The sequence below is a fragment of the Thermobia domestica genome, chromosome 9, assembly GCF_964235325.1.
Source record: "Thermobia domestica chromosome 9, izTheDome1.hap1.1, whole genome shotgun sequence".
Classification (NCBI taxonomy): domain Eukaryota; kingdom Metazoa; phylum Arthropoda; class Insecta; order Zygentoma; family Lepismatidae; genus Thermobia; species Thermobia domestica.
The window spans coordinates 66,391,528-66,411,289 of NC_137462.1; the positions used below are offsets into that span (position 1 = coordinate 66,391,528).

Below are 19,762 nucleotides of genomic sequence, written 5' to 3' on the forward strand. Positions count from 1 at the left end.
ATTTTGTTCATCTGGCATAGACTTGTTGCGAATTAGTACATACTTGAATCTGTCACAAGTATGTGCACCACCAAGGTAGAGGTCTTGGCTTGTAGAGGTGTCCTCTTTCTCCAGTATCCATAATATGAAAAACTTTTGAAATTTCACTTTATTGTCAGAAGAGGCTCACTGACATTCCATCTGAACCGGAACTAGGGTCAGTGGACACGGAATATCATACTCTTACTTCTTCGCGTCCGTTCTGAGTGTTTGAAGCTTGTTTTTCTATAAATATCAAAAACAACATCCAAACGTTTCACTCGCAGCGAAATTGGCACCAAGGATTTAACCTTTTCCTACAAGTAATCAGCAAACTCTCCAAATGTCTTCACCTTCAATCGTTTAATTAGAATCTTCCGAGCTTGCGCCATTAAGTTCACAATAACATTAGACACTATGTTACCGTGTGACATCTGCGAAGGAGGTAGGGTAGTAAGATGCCTCTCTAGTTCATGCATGAGGTCTGACTTAACTGCTTTACTTAGGAACATCCCTTTCGTCATAAAGAATGACGTGAATGTGATCTCATACTTCGGTAACGTCTCAATACTGTAGCCTCGTACTCTGGCAAGTCAATGACTTACAATGCCTTTGAACTTTCCTGTTCAGTTTGGACTTCAGGTTTGCGTAGAACACTTCGCTTAATTTGATCCGTCAACTTTTTGCTTTTGTCAACAAAGCGTTCTTGGGTAAAGTCTTCATGAAGTCATTTACCGTGTTCTATGCAGTTCAGCAGGAAAGTTTGTTCATCAGAGTCCATCACTTTGTTTGTGGCAATATTATATAATATTGTGGTATAATCACCAGAATATACTTTGAAAGGATTTTTTCTTACTTGGATGAAATCAACACATCTGATATAGTCTTCATCCAGAATGGCGTAGATAGAAGAAAATTCGTGGTGTAGGGAATACTCATCATCATTCATGTCACAGAAAGTACGTAAAACCTGCCCTATAAGAGTTTTTTCGTGTTTGACGAGATCATACTGGACCACAGCTTCCTTCCTGCGGGTGAATCCTAGATGCCACCAGTGTCCTTTGCTGCTTTATTGTAGTTCTGCTCTAATCTTTGATCTATCGGTACACAACTAAATTTTCAAATGGTATTTTTTCTATAAAGGAGCTTTAAAAGAGAGCTACACATTAGGAAGTGTAGGTGGTAAGCCTAGACATTATTCTAGGAATACATAAGCCCAACGAGAATAATTTGTCTTATCAAAAGCAAAGAAAAGAAGAACTGATCAGGGAAACAGCACTCACAAATATCTCCCAGTTCGCTTCACGATGGGCACGAAGCAGGCCACGAATCATGGGAAATAATACATGGACAAAATGACTCCAGAAGGGAAAAGTATGACTTTTCTGCTTTCCATCAACTACAAAAGCTTGGAAATTTTCTTTACCTTCACGAACACATTCTTCATCTTTCATCTGGCAGGCTTTTTGTATTCTGTGCAGGTCCCTGATACATTGTCCATGTGTATTCAGATCATACTTGCGTGCGAAAGCCAACCAGCACAAGTGTTACATTCCCTCTGTCAGTATAGAAAGTTCCCTGATTCCCCTACCATAGTGAAAACCATTGAAAACGCTTTTGCAAGCTAAGCTTTAAAAACCTCTGTTGCTATAAGTATGTGATCTGCTCCACTGTCACACAGGTATTTCCCAACACAGGTCACAGTGGGAATTGCAATGAACTCCTTCATAAAATTAAATCCACTCAAGTCGATGAAAGTGTTGTCAAATTCACTTGGCCTTAAAAGTTGCATTTCTATCGCAACCCGGTACACACGTTCATCACACCACAAGGATCCACTTTCCATCTCTACTTGTTTTAAACAGTCTTGAAAGTTTACCATACAAGTATATATTGTATCAAATTCTGTTGCTGGATATGGAATGATTGGAGTGAATATGGTCTGGGTGATTGGTTGATTTTCATATGTTATCATACAATTGAATGCACTCCACGAGGGTACTTGTTGAATGTCTTCGCTTACATCTGGAAAGTATCTGTTTTGGAGAAACAGAGGAACCAATGAAAATCTTGTTCTCTACATCGACTATCAGATTGACTTGTGTCAGGTCTTGCGGACAGAACAAACGTGGAAGGTACATTTTCTTTCTCTAGTCGCCTATTACAAACAAGGCGTTCTTGGCACGGCAAAGTATGGGATAAACTCCGATTGGAAGTGCCAATATCTCCATATTCAACAGACATTCTTTGATCACGAGTTTTAAATGCCTCGGAATCCACGTCCAGAATCACTTTGTCCTCGAAGATTATCACGACAGTGTCATGCTTCCAGCATATTCCTGCTCTTCGTGGTCAAAATTGTCTACAGCTGCTCTGATGGGGACATTCTTTCTTATATTCTGCAGCAAAGGGACGAAGTATTACTCTTTTTGCAAGGAGCTGATTCTGTCACCCTACTGCTTAATAACTCATGCACAATCCAAGACAATAGCACATTTGTCTCAGTCTTCGATCTCGTCATGTCATGACCAACACAAGGCACTTCTAATGTTACAATTTTTCGCATGTCCCAAATGCTATATTCAAATGTGAAGTCAAAGTGAAGGATCCTTGCAGGAATATAAAACAAGAATGTCTATTTTCAAAACTCATGTTGCTAATATTTTCAAAAAGAGACAGTGTATTCGTAACACTGACATTTCAATTTCATCCGGGATTGAACTTACAACAGTGATTCTCGCGTTGAAAGCAAGTAGAAGGCCAAGGAAAGACAATGATTTGTCTAGTATGGTGATACTACTTGAGACTTTGGAAATAATAGAAAAAATCTGTCATTTTGATGGAATATTCTAATCCTAATAAAATTTCCAACTCCAACTCATCTCGTCTGTGAAAAAGCTTGTGGATTAGCGTTTCCAACGAGGGCGACTCGTTTCTTTAGTAATATTAAAAGCTAACGCTAGACCTCTTAGATATATTTGGAAACAGTAGATGTTTTAAACGATAACCTGATCATCTACGCGTGTAAATAACATATTCAGGAATTATTTTGTTCTCTGTACATCAACTATCTTCCTCAAACTTTTTAGAAGTCTTGCAGATATATTGTTACTTTCTTGCAAATTTTATGTTGTTTCTTGCTTTTACGGTTGCCAGCCTCCAAGCGAACGAATTAGATCAAAGGGAATTTTGTGTGTAAATTTCCGGGAATTTCCCACCGTAACGTGTGCATTCATCAATACGATTATGAGTTTATTTCAGTTTTAGAACATTTCTTGTGAGTAATTTTCTTCGCGTATATCATATTGTGAACCTTTTTTAAAAAATTAAAATTGTAGATGTAGCTATTAGAGACCTGTGGGCAAACTAGACTGTACTTGTTAGTATTTGAAATTAACGCACTTATAACGTATAAGCGAGAGATGTTGATAATTAGATGTTTACCACAATTTGTTTAATGGCTAAACAGAACTGTGATAAGAATGAAAAGTGAGTTATTTGATTATAAAATGTGTATTTATAATAAAGTTAATTTAGTGTGTATTGTGTTGTTTGTAGATATTATGTTTAACAGATATTATTTTAGATGTGAGCCGTGGCGTATTTAGGATTTTGTTTGGGGGGGTTATGCACATTCTTCTGAGTGGGTGTATATGTACTGGTTCTATGTAGGTATACAGTTATTATATATACTATATATAAATTTATCTATTTCGGGGGTGGGGCTTGAGCCCGATAGCCATCCCCATAAAAACGCCACTGGATGTGAGTGTTAGGTTTTTAAACTGTTGTAGGTAGGTTTTTGGTTGAAAGGTATACACTTTTACGCCGCGTAGATTTTTTGATGATGGAAATAACGTATACTGTTTTAGTTAATTTTAGAACTTTTTTTTTTTTTTTTTTTTTTTTTTTTACACAATGACGAGTACAGTGGATGTACGAGTTTGTAAACAATATAGTGTTTAATGTATTACTGGATAGATTTTTATTATCTTTAAGATCTTATAGATTTTTAATTCGTATATTTTGGTGTTTTGTATTTACACAATTTACTTTATACTTTTTTTTTTTTTCAATTTTAGGAAGTAACTTGAAGATTATATACTACTGAAAAGTGCTTAATTGCAGTAATACAGCTTTTACAGTTTGGATGAAATTTTGTAATTAGTTTGTTATGTTACTGCAAAACGTTATGCAATCTGTTTTGTAATATAGCTTTACAATATTAAAAAAAATTTTAAAAATTAGAAAAATAAAAACGAAAAATAGTTAAGATATTAAATGCATATTATGTATTCTAAAAGTACAACATACTTATACGCTTACCAAAGATCCAAATGTAAGTTTTGTCCTGTATGTATATTGCATCTTTTTGAGAAATATAGCTTTGAATTGCTGGATGTGCAACTTTATTCCTTTAACTTTATTTGTGCTTGCAGCTGGAAATAGGATTACACTTTAACGAAACAAAATTACATTTTAGAACAAATTATATCTTATTTCTACCAACATTTTTCTATAAGTTTTGTGCACTCGACATACTGTAACTGAATATTGTAAAAAGACATATATTGCATTTTAAATCGACCCTATCTTCTTTAATACCTAGGTACATACCATAATCCATTTTAAATAGTAATAATGTCCTAGTTAGTTTCATTATAATATATTCCCTTTGTTTCCTCCAATTACTAAAGACCATAAATCGATTACACTAAGATCACGGTAATGAACATATTGAAAATATCAATGATTGAGTATTATTCTTTATACTAATAAATTTAATATATGTTTTTAAATGATACTGCATTCCAATAGTGATGATCGAATACTCATTAACTTCTCACCGATATTTCAGGCACAATGCATGAATATCTTTCGTCGGGATCACTTGTAAACTAAATTCTGAAAGTTAGATTGTTCACATTTTAGAATATAACATTTCAGTACCAATAACCAACCACTCAGAGTCGAAGTAGTCCAGTATTTCACTGAATGATGAAAATAACCTATTACTGTATTTTGTATCTATTTCCTATATGCAATTTATATATATATATATATATATATATATATATATATATATATATATATATATATATAATTAAACAGTGAACTAATTCAGTATGTATACACACACAAATATTTTAAGGTTGTATTTCCCTGTCTTGTGGCCAATGTTGAGGTGTTTGTTGAACAATGCGTCCATTTTTTTCACACCAACGAATTCCTGAATAATTATATATATATATATATATATATTAAATGACTACCTTTTTAAGAGACTTTTTAAATTCAGTAACTTATACTAAATAAATTTCGTTTTTCTTCCAAATATTTTTTCTCTTTTTACTAATCCTGTACCTTTTTAATTATTAATATATATGTATTTCTAAAGATTGCAGTCCGGTAAGTTGTATAAGCTTTTCTGTGGATATAGACTTCTATTATAAGTAGTTTTATGTGTTTGAACATAAATAAAATGTTCTTAAACTGTACTTTAACTGTTAAAGTGTTCGTTTGCTGTAAGTATAATTTTTTTTTTTTTTGAGACTAAAACAACAACATATCAAAGTAAGTAAGTATTTCACCGTAAAGTAAGTATTCTTATAATCCTGATTTTCAATTTTAAATAGAATTGCATTTCTAGAACAATTTACGCAAAAGATAATTTTGTATGTCATTTCATAGTAAAACATACCAAAACAGAAAGTTCCTGCTGCTTGCTTGTCTAGAGTTTTTGTAACTATTTTTATGGCATAAAATAGTGAATTTAGTCCAATTGACGAATTTTAATTAATATTATTTATTTATTTGAATGTTTTGCATACAGTTCAGAATATTCCCAAGTACGCATACAGTTGCCACGATGATATACATACTTCGAACAAAAATCTTACAAGTGAGAAGTACCTCAATAGAAATTATTAGTTATATACACATACATACCATGACATAAATAATACAGAATTAAGTTTATGGATTGTCTTCACAAGACTTATTTACAAAATAGTAACATTTATTTACTTTCTCCATTCCTGTCAAGCAGATATAAAGTTGCGACTTAAACATAGAATGTTTTATTTATCTTTAGAATCTCAAGTTATATATTGAAAATTCTACTACAGTTTACATATGTGCCTTTCTGAAACAATCAAGAAATTTTGTGAAATAACATGTGAATTATTAAGGTATTCACTACTTTACTTATAAGCGTTACTGTTTTCAATATGAATACACACAATAAGCAATAATAAGGCAATTCCATATAAATACACACAAGGAAAAGGTATTTTTTTTTTTTGTGGTTGATAGATATGATTGAAAGAAACCTTTGGCAACAATCCAAACCATTCATGCCGTCTTTTGCAATTTAACGCATTTATTTGTGTAAAATCGTTTCTATGTAATTTAAACTTTTTTGAATTCTCCAAAAATAAAATAAATAAAAGAAATCCTTAATACGTTGTTCGTTTTTATCATTAAAATGGGAAACCTTACGCACGTTATAATCCAATTAATGTCTCCAAAGACGTTAGAACACGCTTTGAACTGAAAACCTAAATTCAAAACTATGGTAAAATTTTAATATAAATTTTAACTTACCGATATACTTTTTCTATTAATTAGTATTTTTGAGCTTTAAGAGTCATTATCACCATCAAAATATTCTAATATCATTGGTGACTCACCCACTAAGGACTTAAGATAACTTCTTCGAATTGATGTAACAATTAATTATTTTAAGTCGTCAATCGATTTGATATATTTCCCATTCCAGTTTTTCTTTCCCATTCAAAGTACAATTCCTCCTCAGACAAGATTCCGAATAGTTTCTCTTCGTCTTTTTAATTAAAAACCAATATTGTTCCTTTTTCCTTTAACTATTTTTAGTATTAGCAGATTAGTCTCTGTTCGAAGCAGATTTATTATCCACATCTACATTCAAAAGTCGCTCCTTGTTTCCCGTACCGCCCATATTTCCTGGCTTTGCAGCACAACATTGTACATGAAAGTTGATGAGGTTTTGTTTTGATAACTCTACTCAAAAATCTACAGAATGCCCTCTTCTTGTTCTAAATGCTTATTTCGCCATTGCCATCCAATCATTTATACCACGTTCGCGAATTTTACGTTTGCACTTCATGTCTTCACTAATAATATTATGTAGTGGAAACCACGTAAGAAGCATTCAGTTATTCTACCTTTCTTCTCCTACTTTTTATTTGACACACATCACTTCTTTCGAACCATTATTGTTTTGCAAACCAAAATTTAAAAAAAAGATAGATAAATGTAATCTGCATCACTTTCACTTTAATCATGGAAATTGTCGTAGTATCTTAGTATTATTTCTAAACTCAAATCCGAATCAAATGAAACTTTGTCTGAAACTACTTTAGTCATGAAATCAACGTAAACAAATATTTGATCAATCAGATCTAAGTAATTAAAGTTGTAAACAAACAAATGCCCTTCAAACATCATTGCACAATTACCAGAATTACTTTTATTCTACAGTATTTTGGAGAGGTTTTCTGAATTTCACGAATCTTTCTATTTTTACTTTATTTGCGTTAGTGGCATTGATTTAACATTTGTGATTAGCAACAAACAGATATTAATTTCGAAAATTATAACGAATGAATATAGACAAGTAAATTTTTAAATATGTTCCTTCTTTCAGTAGAGAGGTAGAGAAATAGAATTTTACATAATCTTCAGCGTCCAGCAAATGCATTTGCATTCAATGGACGTTTTCATTTGATTAATGCGAAAAAGAAAATTTTGTAACTGTATTACATGTAGTGTAGTGTTTCATGTATTTCAACAGTTCTGCTATTTACATTCTGTCACCAACATTTTTATTCCAGCGTACATTTCCCTAACTGGAAATTTTTCAACGTGATTTTAAAAGCTACAATACTTACACTTCCAATTCATCCCGTTTTGACAACACACATCCAAATTTTCTTCAAGAGAATGTGTTTCAATACTTTTATTTTGTTCTTCTGATCTGTAAAGAAAATGAACGCATTATTATTATTATTATTATTATTATTATTATTATTATTATTATTATTATTATTATTATTATTATTATTATTAATAATAATAATAATAATAATAATAATAATAATAATAATAATAATAATAATAATAATAATAATAATAATAATGTTTCTAAAACTTTGACAAACAAGATAAAATCTGTGTAAAAATATTTTATTCGATTGCTGTGCTTAAAGACGAAAATGAGATACTATATACATAGCTATGAATATTGGAATGTTTATTGGGGTTTAGAGAGTCTTACGAATTGAGGAAAAAAAAATTGACAAAGTATGCATGCAAAGAATACTAGATAATGTTTATATCAGTTAATACTGTTTACGAAACATAGGTTTTAAAGTATCAAATTATAGCAAAAGAAATAGCACAATTTTAGTTCCTCTGAATTGGAGATGTGAAATTTTGAAAAGATTGACAAATTCTTTAAAATTTAGACTTACTGTATTAAGCAAGTGAAAATTTTATGAGATGTGATCAGCGGCGCCGATTTTCCAAAATTTATGTGGGTGCATATCAATGGCAGGACGTTTTAGTCTATATGATTTCAGAGAAGTCTCGATGTTTGATTGATTTATTTTTAGTTAAAATCTTATGAACACTGTCACTGTAAACATATTAACATGAGTACTTTAAAGATCAAAAGTTAAAAAATTACTAATTTTGACACAATTTATATGTTCTGTTTAGTACAACACTGAATTAATATATTACAAATCATAGCAGCAAATATATGTGTTGTTTAAAATTTCTTGTTGTCGCGAATTCTGTCGAGGAATTTGAAGCTTAAAATAAATATAAAACGATAATCATGACTGTTGTTCTGTATGGTTGCGAAAAAATGGTCGCTTACTCTGAGGGAAGAACATAGACTGAAAGTACTTGAGAACAAGATCCTGAGACGAATATTCAGACCCAAGAGGAACGGGAATGGGAAATGGCGGAAACTTCATAACGAAGAACTACATAATTTATACGGTTTACCAAACATTCTTAGGGTCATCAAATTTAGGAGGCTCAGGTGGGCAGGTCATGTGGCCAGGATGAAAGAAAGTACAAACGCTTTCAGTCTTAACTGGGAGATCAATCGGAAAACGGCTATTAGGAAGACCTAGGCACAGATGGGAGGATAATACTAGGATGAATCTCGCAGAAATAGGAATACAAACTAAAAACTGGATCCAGTTGGCTAAGGATAGAAGTCAGTGCAGAGCTTTTGTGAACGCGGCTTTGAACCTTCAGGTTCCATAGGCCATGGAATTAGTTAGTTAGTTTAAAATTATGAAACTTTAACAAAATCTACTCTATAAAGATTTTTATTTCTCCCTTCTTAAGATCATTAGACGAAATAAAAATTAGGTCAAATGAGAGTTCTTATTTTACCCATAATGGCGCATACGATTTTAATCCGAAGTAACAGTTGTTATGTTAAGATAAATACGGATCAGGCGGATTAAGCAGTACATCAAAATTCTTTGTCTCGTTTTCGGTGGAGTATGATATCGCAAATATTTTGGTTTAAAAAATTCGGACTACTATCCTTTCCTACTAATTGTAAGAGTAACTTATGCTTTCCGTTACTGTATTGCAATGAGTCATTTGAAAGACAAATAGAATGTACCTTTAGAAGAAGACAACCAAATTTATCACCCGTCATTTCTTGAAAAAAGGAGGAGAAATTTAGTAAGATTTTTGTCCTAATTTTACCCTCGTCTAGCATTCTTTTATTACAAATTTTTCACTCAAGATCAAAAAAATTGTAAAGAGGATATACGGTTGCGTGAAAGTTACCCAGATCTGCTGAGGAAGGTGTCAAGAACCTCCGAAACAATATATTCAATATTAAACACAGAAAATAAAAGAGTTTTAAGACATACGTCAAGTTACAACAAGAATAAATAAAGAATGCGAAGAGAAGATTATTGTCTAAACAAACAACACTTATTAGAAAAATTTAAAATGTCATTTTATCCCACGTAAATACAATGATTTTGAGGATAGGCTGACGTCCAGCATTTATCCCCTCTGGGTACGGCTTTAGCCATATCTAGAGAGCATACATTCACCTAAAGGCATGATAAATATGAGTAGTGTCTGCAAGCAGAAAGTAAAATACTTATCTTTCATTTTTATTTTATTGTCTGAAGTGAAACTATTGCATTCTACATCTAGAAGACAGCATCAGAACGTTAAAATAAACATAGTCGATTTTACGTATACGAAAACATATTTACCTGAAAAACACTTCTTCCAAACTTGTCATTGAAATCCCGATTGTAGCAATTTCTAGACGTCCTTTATTATCTTCAAGATATTTAAGTAACTCGGGAAAGTGTTCCAACTGATCGGAAGGTAGGTAATAAGTCAACATAGCGCTGTCATCATCAAAGACTCTTTTGGATTCTGGGATTATTCTTTGAACACAGTTTGTAATACAGGCTATACAATCTGAATTAATCACCCTTGTAATATTTAAGTTGTAACCCATACCTGTAAAAGAGATGTTAATAAATGTTCTCTATCACAGATTTTATTACAATAAAGTATATTCTTCATCTAAGATACTAAGGATATGTGTTAATATAATATTTTATGCAATATTTCACTGAGTTCATTTATGTTGTTTCAAATATATAACAACTCTGAGAAAATATAGAACAAAATTGTATATAAACCACAAGAAACAGTGTAATAACAAATAATTCGCAGAAACAAGTTTCCTCAAACAAGGAAATTTTTCAGTCGAGTTGAAAACTGAAAAGCATTCACTATTAGAATCTGCAGATTAAGAAAATAAGTATGCACAATTAATCGACGGAGTACGGGACATGATTTTGGAAAAGCAGTTTACAGTATCAGGTTTAAAAGGCTCTCATGAAAATAGATGTGAAAAGAATTTGTATATGTACAGCAAAATATATAAAGGTAACCAAGAAAGTTCTGTCGCTTTTGTGGAGGTATGTGTTCAATTGGCCCTCACACCATGAGTTGAATGCGAATGGAGATAAGGTGAAGGTCAGTTGTTGGTGTGGGCATATCCAACATACTACCTGGTTGTGGCAGTTCAGTTACACCGTGAATTTTCGTAAGAACAGAGTGAACATGAGACCTCCACAGAGCATCATAAAAGGGTGTATGCTGTACGAGTTCAAACTGGGGTCAAACGCTGCTGCAGCGGGGCGGAACATATACTAGGGCTTTGGTGAGGATGTCGTGACTACGTATGCAGTGCAGCGGAGGTTTAACAAGTTTAAGGACGGTGACGAAACACTCGAAGACGCACCACAAGTCGGAAGACCAACACATGTACAAAATAAAGATTTTCAGGCACCAATTGAGGTGAGCAGTGGCCAGAGATGTGAGGAACTGAGACTACAATTCAGTGTGAGTGGAGAAACCATTCGACAGCACCTCCATCAACTTGGGAAGCACTACAAGTTGGGTCAATGAGTCCCACATGATTTGACTCCGGGCCAGAAGGCAACGCGAGCAGACACTTGCGTTTCTTTGCTGTCTCGTCAGAGGAAGAGCCATTTCTGGACAGGATGTTGACATGTGATGAGAAGTGGGTCTTCCACGGCAACGTCATCATTGGTTAGCATCCCACGAACCGGTTCCAAAGTAGCCGAAACCAGCATTGCACCAGAAGAAGGTCCTTCTGTGTGTTTGATGGACTGCTCGCGGCATCGTGTATCGGGAACTGCTACCACCTGGTCAGAGCATCAATGCAAATACAAATTGTATTGTCATACTCCCCGACATTGCACCGTCCGCTTATCACCTGTTCCATTCCTTGGGCAATCACCTTAGAGGACGCCAGTTGAAATCCCTAGTAGAGGTGCAAAATGCACTTGATACGTTCTAAGCTTCACGGCCCATTAAGTTCTACCGCGATGGAACCCATGGCCTTCGAGAACGTTGGCAGAAGGTCGTCGATGCTGATGGGGACTATTTTATCTTCCAGGTACGTCTTAGGTGATATATCGATGTTCGAAGGTGGTGGGTGAAAAAGCAACAGAACTTTCCTGATCACCTTTATAAGTAAGTATGTAGTATAGTGTTTTTATTGTGCTTCTATAGTGCATAAATTTCAATGTTTATTATATAGCAGTGAAGATTGCACATATTGTGCTACGACACGATAATGCTTCCTGTGTGTTTTTCAAAAAAATAATCTTTTTTTTTTCTTGGCATGGGAGATCTAAGGTTCTATATCCTCACGTGTGAGTAACGACTACAAACAGTCTTGAAACACGAACACGGTTATTGTATTCATAACATAATCAGCAGCAGACGATGGAAGGAGGATAGCAGGAAGACACGAAGTTGGTTCGGAAGAAAACCAAAGATGGCTAACCCTCTCCACACGGGCCTCCCCATCAGAAGACACCCATAAAAGAGAAAGGGTCATCAGTTTCAGTGCTGATCGCTAACCTTCTTAAACTATCTCCTGAGACTGCTTTGGGTTACAGAGATTTCCTTAAAGCCGATTTCCTTAAAGCCAACTTTTGAAGACGCCATGAGCAAAGGAGCATTCTTATATCTACCTACCCCAGAGGCTGCAATGAGCAAAGGGGTAATCCAGCTCCTGAAACTGCGATGAGTAAGGAAGATATCCTTTAAACCACTGTCCGACGCCGCTGTAGGCAAGGAGATTTTATCTCAAGCCTCTTTTTATGTGCTGAAGTTTTGTCTCCACACTGGAAAACCTATTATTTACAAGAACTTTGTATTATTTATAAGAACTTTATAAATTTTATAAGATACTAGTTTTATAATAAAACGATGGAGGGTTTCTCAGACTTTTATTATACTATCAAGCAAAATATTTTATATCTCATATTGGAAAAAGCCTGATTAGATCAAACAAAATATTATGTAGTAAATAAATAAAGTAAAACCTGTACTCAGCAGAAATGAAAAAGAATCTACGTTTTTGTGAATTTCCATATATAATTCCAACGATTGAAATCTGTATTAAGCAAAATCTGATCAATACGTATACGAAAAGTCAATTCAATCTTGAATAATGGAAAATAGTTTGACTTCTAAACTACAAGATATTCGTTTATTCGTACATTTTTTACTTTCCTTAAAAAATAAAAATAAAAAAAAATGTTAACTACCATAAAATACATATTAATTTAGAGTATTAAAGAACAATAAAATGTGTCTGATGAAGGCAAAGATATTTTAACGAAACTGTAACGATATTATTTATTAAATAGTACATGCTTTGATCAGAATTTGTCTTATTTTATTAAGGGACAATTTTAACGGAAAATAACAACATTAGCCTTATTTTCTTCAATATTTTGTGCCATTGTCTTCAAATAAGAGGGTCAAATTTGCAAGCTAACATTTCGCACTGGAAAATTGTTTTCTTTTTTCCTTTCATTATAGGATTACCATGTGAAATTTTGTTTTTGTCGCCTTGCACTAACGAATTATTATTTTCAGACTACGACGAAGCCCAAAGAACAGTAGTGCGTTTGGCATGTTTGAATGTGGGTATATTTCCATTAGTTCCACTGTAGAGCTCAACCGCCTGATCCCATTTCAATAAGTGAACTATCGTTTGAATCGTGGTGACAGTCCGGGTAAGATTGTACTTAATAGTACTGTATATGCATTGGAAGATTGCTCTGTAAGAACACAACATTTTCATGGAAGATTCCTTAACATTAATTGTTATTTTGGTATCCAGAAAAGTATTTAAAATCATATGAAATAGAAAGATGATAATAATAATCACACCATTATAACATCAATACTAGAATTCGATATTCAATCAAAATTTAATATGTTTATTCTAGGAATAGAATAGTAATACTAATTCTTGTGAACTTACCATAAGCTTTCTTTAGAAACATAGGTGATCCGTAACACAACAGTTGTCCATAAGACATAATGGCAATTTTATCTCCCAAAGTATCAGCTTCTTCCGTTGAATGGGTTGTTATTATGAAGGTTTTCTCTCCCCGCATTCTCTGATAAGAAAGAAGAAAACTATTAAGCACTTTAATTATAGTATTAATAATGATTGTACATTACTTATGAATCGTCACGCAAGCGATCAAAAGAAATTTCTGAGGTATTGTAGTTTGTTTAGAAAACTATAACTAAATAAATAAATCTGAAAATAGAATCGCTACTTTATATTTCCTTTCAATGCACATGAAAGAAATTAGAAAAGCAACTTACACAAAATGATTTATCAGCACCTCTAGTTGATTTAAGACAGAAAAAGTTATACCCAGTGGCATATTTAAAGAGGCTATCGGGCTCAAGCCTCCCCCCCCCCCCGGTTCCGCGAAATAAATTTATTAGTTTTTCGCATTCCACGTACAACAATAATCCTTTTTACAATTTCTAAGACTTTCATTTACTTTCCATTTTCTTATGCTCTTTGTTCAGAAATAATACTGTATTTGTTAAATTTCATTCCATGTAAGAACTGCGTTCTTTTTTTTCTTTCTTTCGTCCATTCTACTCTTCTGTTTCTTTTTTTTAGTTGTTACTTTCTCTCGTTTCTCTTATCATACTTTTGACCGTTGTTAGTTGTGATTCAAGTCGACCGTCGTCAGTAACACCAAAACTAAGAGGAGGTGATAAGTGAAACTGGTGTTCCACACCAACTTGCACGGATATCAACATAACGGGACTTCAGTTATTATAGCAAAGGAATATTTACATCGTTTAATTATATATATATATATATATATATATATATATATATAAAAGTAAATGTTTGAATTAAAGAAAATCAAGGGAAGGTGGGGGAGGTAGCCCGGGAAATTAGGTAGGCCAAGAGGATGTTTCCTTTTTCTTCTATGAATAGAATAAAAGGTAAGATTCACTGCTAAATTTTTGTGTGATCATATCACATAAGATTCACCAGTCTGTAATTCTTGCCATTAAAACTTCAATTTATGCATAAATTAAAATATATTTATTTTTCCAATTCAGGTGGATAATTGTTCCCCTGCTTTTCCATGTTGTGCATAGCACCCTCCGAAACCAAATTCTAAATACGCTACTGGTTATACCCAAAAGAATTCAGAATAGATAACATATATAAGTGTCGAAAGGAATGTTTGATGTTGGGCAATGTCTAAACAGATTACCCATAATTCTTAAAGTTCAGTGATAGCTTAATTCGTTTTCTTTGTCATTCTGAGTTTAGACATTGTTTTTCTTAATCATTGTGAGCTTAGACATGCACTTCTTAGAATAGCTATGTACTAATATTCTTGTACTTATAGGTGTGTAGCAGTTTCTAATGAGTGATATAAAGAGAGGGGGGAGGAACTTTTCATACTTTGCATTCTAGAAATCAAGATAAGAAAATACATTGAGAAAGAGGACAGCAATGGCTTGCAAACAGTGTATTGTAATATTTATTTCCATTGTGAAAAGTATGATTAGTTTTGTTTCACATCTATGTATTAAACATGTATCTTACAGCTTTTGTTTAAAAAATGTCCAAAAATCACCAGACTGAAATTTAGATCAAGTTATGGAGAAAATTCTATTAGTAATTGCTTAGTTCCACGTTTATGTCGGCTAGGCTAAAGCAGACGATGATGATGAGAAATGAATGAAATGATGGAATGAAAAAAGTGAGAGGAAACGGAAGAACCCCGAGAAAACCCAACGCACACGGTGTTTGTCCACCACAAAGTTCAGTTGGCGCGAGTTGGGATCGAACCAAGGACCCCAAGCACCAGAGGTGAACGCTGCATCACTGAGCCACCGCGGCCGCAGTGCTACATATTTGAGTATACTATCTTGAAAACGTCAAATTACAGATCACATCATCACGTCAAAACTACTGTCTGGATCGAAATAATTTTTAGTAGGGTCTACGATGACTAGTTATCACCTTTGATATACAAGCGTAATCCGTTTTTAAACTAACTCCAAAGGTGAACACAGAATGTCGAATAGAATTTCACTATTAAACCATATTTGTTTATAAACCACTGGATATGAAAACACTAAATTTGGTATATACGGTGATTAGAATACAGTTATTTATAAGTTTTACGAATTTACTATAACGAGCACGGTATGCGATTCTTTATTTTTATTTTTGGATCAAAAGATCCAATATATAATTCGATCAAAAAATTTCTTGTAGGCCTTATATCTGGAAAACTACATATAGTGTAGCCAAACCCAAACTATCACTTAATTCAGTATGGTGTGCTTATTCCGTGGAAAACACGAAAACTCGATTTAAAGGCTGTTCAAAAATTTTGTGGCCCCTGATCCAAAAACTAACTATTGGCCAAGATCGCAATCTTTTGATCCTCTTTTTTTTTTAATCATTCTTGAAATTCTTGTTATTTTTATTATTTTAATTGATAGATAAACGGGAATAAACTTTCGCATTTGCGGGCTTTTGGATAGGTGAATATAAATATCTCATTTACTTAACAAATTCTGGAAGCTCCGTCGTGAATAGGTGAAAAAAAAAAAAAAAAAAAGAAAAATTTTACTATTTACAATTTTCTTTGAACAGCTAGAAAAAAGATACGAAACATTTTGCATTACAAGATAAAACTCAATAATGTGTTTTTTATGTATTCAATACGGAGAACGCAAAGTGAGGGGAAGAAAAATATTGTCTGTATTATATTCAGACCAATCTCTAGGTAACATTAAAAGAAAATTCAAGTACTTACTAATAACGTATTCCAAACTCTTCGTCTTGCTTCAGGATCGAGTGCTGTCGTCGGTTCATCAAGAATCACAATCTTAATTAAATAAAATAAAAATAATGAATTAACTAAAATAATGAATAAACTAAATATTTTAATAACATACAAAGAGTGAAAAAGTGCCTGACTGGACCGATACTCAAACCCAGGACATCCGGCATACGCCACCCAGTCCGGTTCCAGAACAGCCAATCATCTCTCACTCTCGAGGTTAGTGCTCTCCACTCGGATCACATGGGTTGTACCACTGATCTCCGCTGTGACTGGATAATCCCAACCGTCTATAGGAAATCAGAACCGTCATAGGTGCTCAATAGATGGACACAGGGATTGTCCAATCACAGCAGGGGTCTGTGGTACAACCCACTTAGTCCGAGTGGAGAGCATTGACCTCGAGAGTGAGAGAGTGAGTGGCTGTTCTGGGAAGCAGACTGGATGGTGTAGTGATTAACGCATCGGCACAGTATGCCGGAGGCCCTGGGTTCGAGTCTCTGTCCAGTCAATCACTTTTTCACTCTTTGTATGTTACTGAATTTACATCTGTAGAGGATATGGTGTTTAAAAAATCGGTTATTGCCTCTTTCATTAATATCTATTTAAATATTTTAAGATGTTTAACAGAAGAAATAAATTGCTTAAAGAATTTGTACAAATTTTAACGCACACTTAAATTAAACTAAGTATGATGTAGAGCTTTAATTTTATAGTAAACGCTTGAGTCTTGGAAATAAACCCAAAAGAAGTGAGAATAAAATCAAATATACAATACGTTAATCAGACATAAGTACAATACACATCGCACATACATACAGAAACATATTATCAGACAATATTTTAACTTGAAAGGATACTCATTCACGAGAGTTAAAACTTATCAATTACAATTTACCTTTGATTCTCCAATGAGTGCCATTCCAATGCACAGCTTTCGTTTCATTCCTCCGGACAAATTAGATACTATACAGTTTGCCTTCTCTGTAAGGTCTAAGTCTTCCAAAAGAGTTTTAGCTTCATTTCTAGCAGCTCTGAAACTTCGACCTTTGAGCTGAGAAAAGTAATACATTTGAAAGCAATTAAAGATAACTTATAGAATATTGTAAAATCAACACATTTTCTGCTAAGTAACTAACAAGCAGATAATTACAGAAAAAGATATCAATATTCAATGTGTGGGTATGTGTATGTCTTTAATCAGAATTATGATAGACACAGGTACACAAGCATTAAAAGCAGGCACTCCACTTGCAACTTAGCACAGTGATTTTTTATTTATTTTATTTTATTTTCTATTTATTTTTTTTTTTTACCGGAAGCAATTGTAATTTGTTTTTCTGTTTTGAAGACAAAGAATGCAACAAAAATGCAACAATGTAAGATTCTTTGAGAAGCACTGCTAACATCAGCTTCTTAGAACTTAAGTTATTTTAAGACTAAGTGAAGGGAAAGGATGCGATCAGGAGACGTGACTGAACTTATAAAAGTGATTGAAATCTTATTTTTGGCTCTGGCTCTTTTGTCAGATGGATTATGCACTAACACCACGCAGGAAGACTATTACACGACTGTGAGCGCTTTGGTGCGCTTTTGTAACTGTTTCAGCTCCTTCTTCCTGATAGAGATAATTGCAGTTTATACAATGGACTAAGGATATCAAGCAATTTACCACTAGATTTCGCAAGTGCGAAAAGAAGAACCATCACCAGACTCAAGATTTTCGACTTCCTGGAGAAGCATCTCAAAGATCCTTTCGAGACCAGCTTCTTGAGCTCTAAGAGGACGTTATCCACTTTCAATGGAGCTAAAAATCTCAAGTAAGTAGTACAGAGATTTTGCTATTGAAGTTTGCGAGAAATTTCGCAAGATCACAATAAATCTTCATTTTTGTCTTTATGAAAAGGAATCTTACATGCGATCATTTTGAATACATCTTTGCCAATCATCGTGAATGTTTTATCTTCAGAAACACTGATCGCCTAGATAGATTTATTATCACATATGCATTCAGGTTGTGTTGTTAGTCCTGCGACCTATTTTGAAAGCTATCTATGTCTTGTTTATTCGTCCCCACTTGACATCGACATAGGCCCTACGCTCTCTTCTCGGTTTTTCTCTTCTCGATGAAAGAAGTGGTCATTCAAATGAATTGTATGACTTTTACAAACATGCGATAGAACGAAGGGGCATAACTATATATTATTTCAGTTGATAGGTTATATATATATATATATATATATATATATATATATATAAAAGCAACAATAACATATAGTGTACGGCTTTAATAATAAAAAATTAGAATATTACTGCTTTAAGAAAAATAATAATAATGAAAATTAAAAATAGGGGAATTTAGTAATTAAGGTACTGATATTAAACAATTAATATCATTATTAGGGGCACGAGTTTTTTGCGCTAAGAATTTAAAAATTTCGCGTTTTGTTTTTCATATTTCGCGTTTTGTCGCATTTTCTAAGAAGTTTCGCGCTTTGAAAAAAATATTCTCTGATTCACTGACATTTTTACAATTGTTCCTTTTATTCATAGATCACTACAGAAATAAACCATTAATTACCTAAAAACTAAATACACTGAATATTTCACTTGACATTGTACATTTCACATAAATATGTTACTAGTTTCCACATTTTCCTCCATCATTGTTGTACGTTTGTCACTTATCACCAGTCCATACTTGAAACAGAAAAACCTCTCACAATTGGCATTGCTTGTTGGAAGTCACACATATGTAAGTGCATTTACAAAAAACTTCAAACAATCATTACTTTGGAAATCTCAATCAGATGCGATGGTGATAGCTAACGTGCAACATGTTATCTATAGCAATGTCCGAATCACCTAAAATGCACAGTTCATGCCACGTTCTACCGTTCCGTTAGCAGAAAAGTGGCGTTTTTAAACTAACGAAAACGTATTTTTAAAATTTCGCG

At 33.4% G+C, this 19,762-nt stretch overlaps 1 protein-coding gene across 1 annotated transcript in view; it reads right to left on the bottom strand.

The window, feature by feature from the left end:
* Positions 1-19,762, bottom strand: part of LOC145694711 (phospholipid-transporting ATPase ABCA3-like) — a 147,661-nt gene that overhangs the window by 44,218 nt on the left and 83,681 nt on the right. Inside the window, exons 11-16 of the mRNA XM_081771240.1 lie at positions 17,704-17,859; positions 16,779-16,850; positions 13,940-14,078; positions 10,323-10,578; positions 7,950-8,035; positions 4,345-4,457 (exon numbers count right to left, since the gene is read on the bottom strand). Of these exons, the coding sequence (XP_081627366.1) occupies positions 4,345-4,457; positions 7,950-8,035; positions 10,323-10,578; positions 13,940-14,078; positions 16,779-16,850; positions 17,704-17,859 (822 nt within the window). The remainder of the gene's footprint in view (positions 1-4,344; positions 4,458-7,949; positions 8,036-10,322; positions 10,579-13,939; positions 14,079-16,778; positions 16,851-17,703; positions 17,860-19,762) is intronic.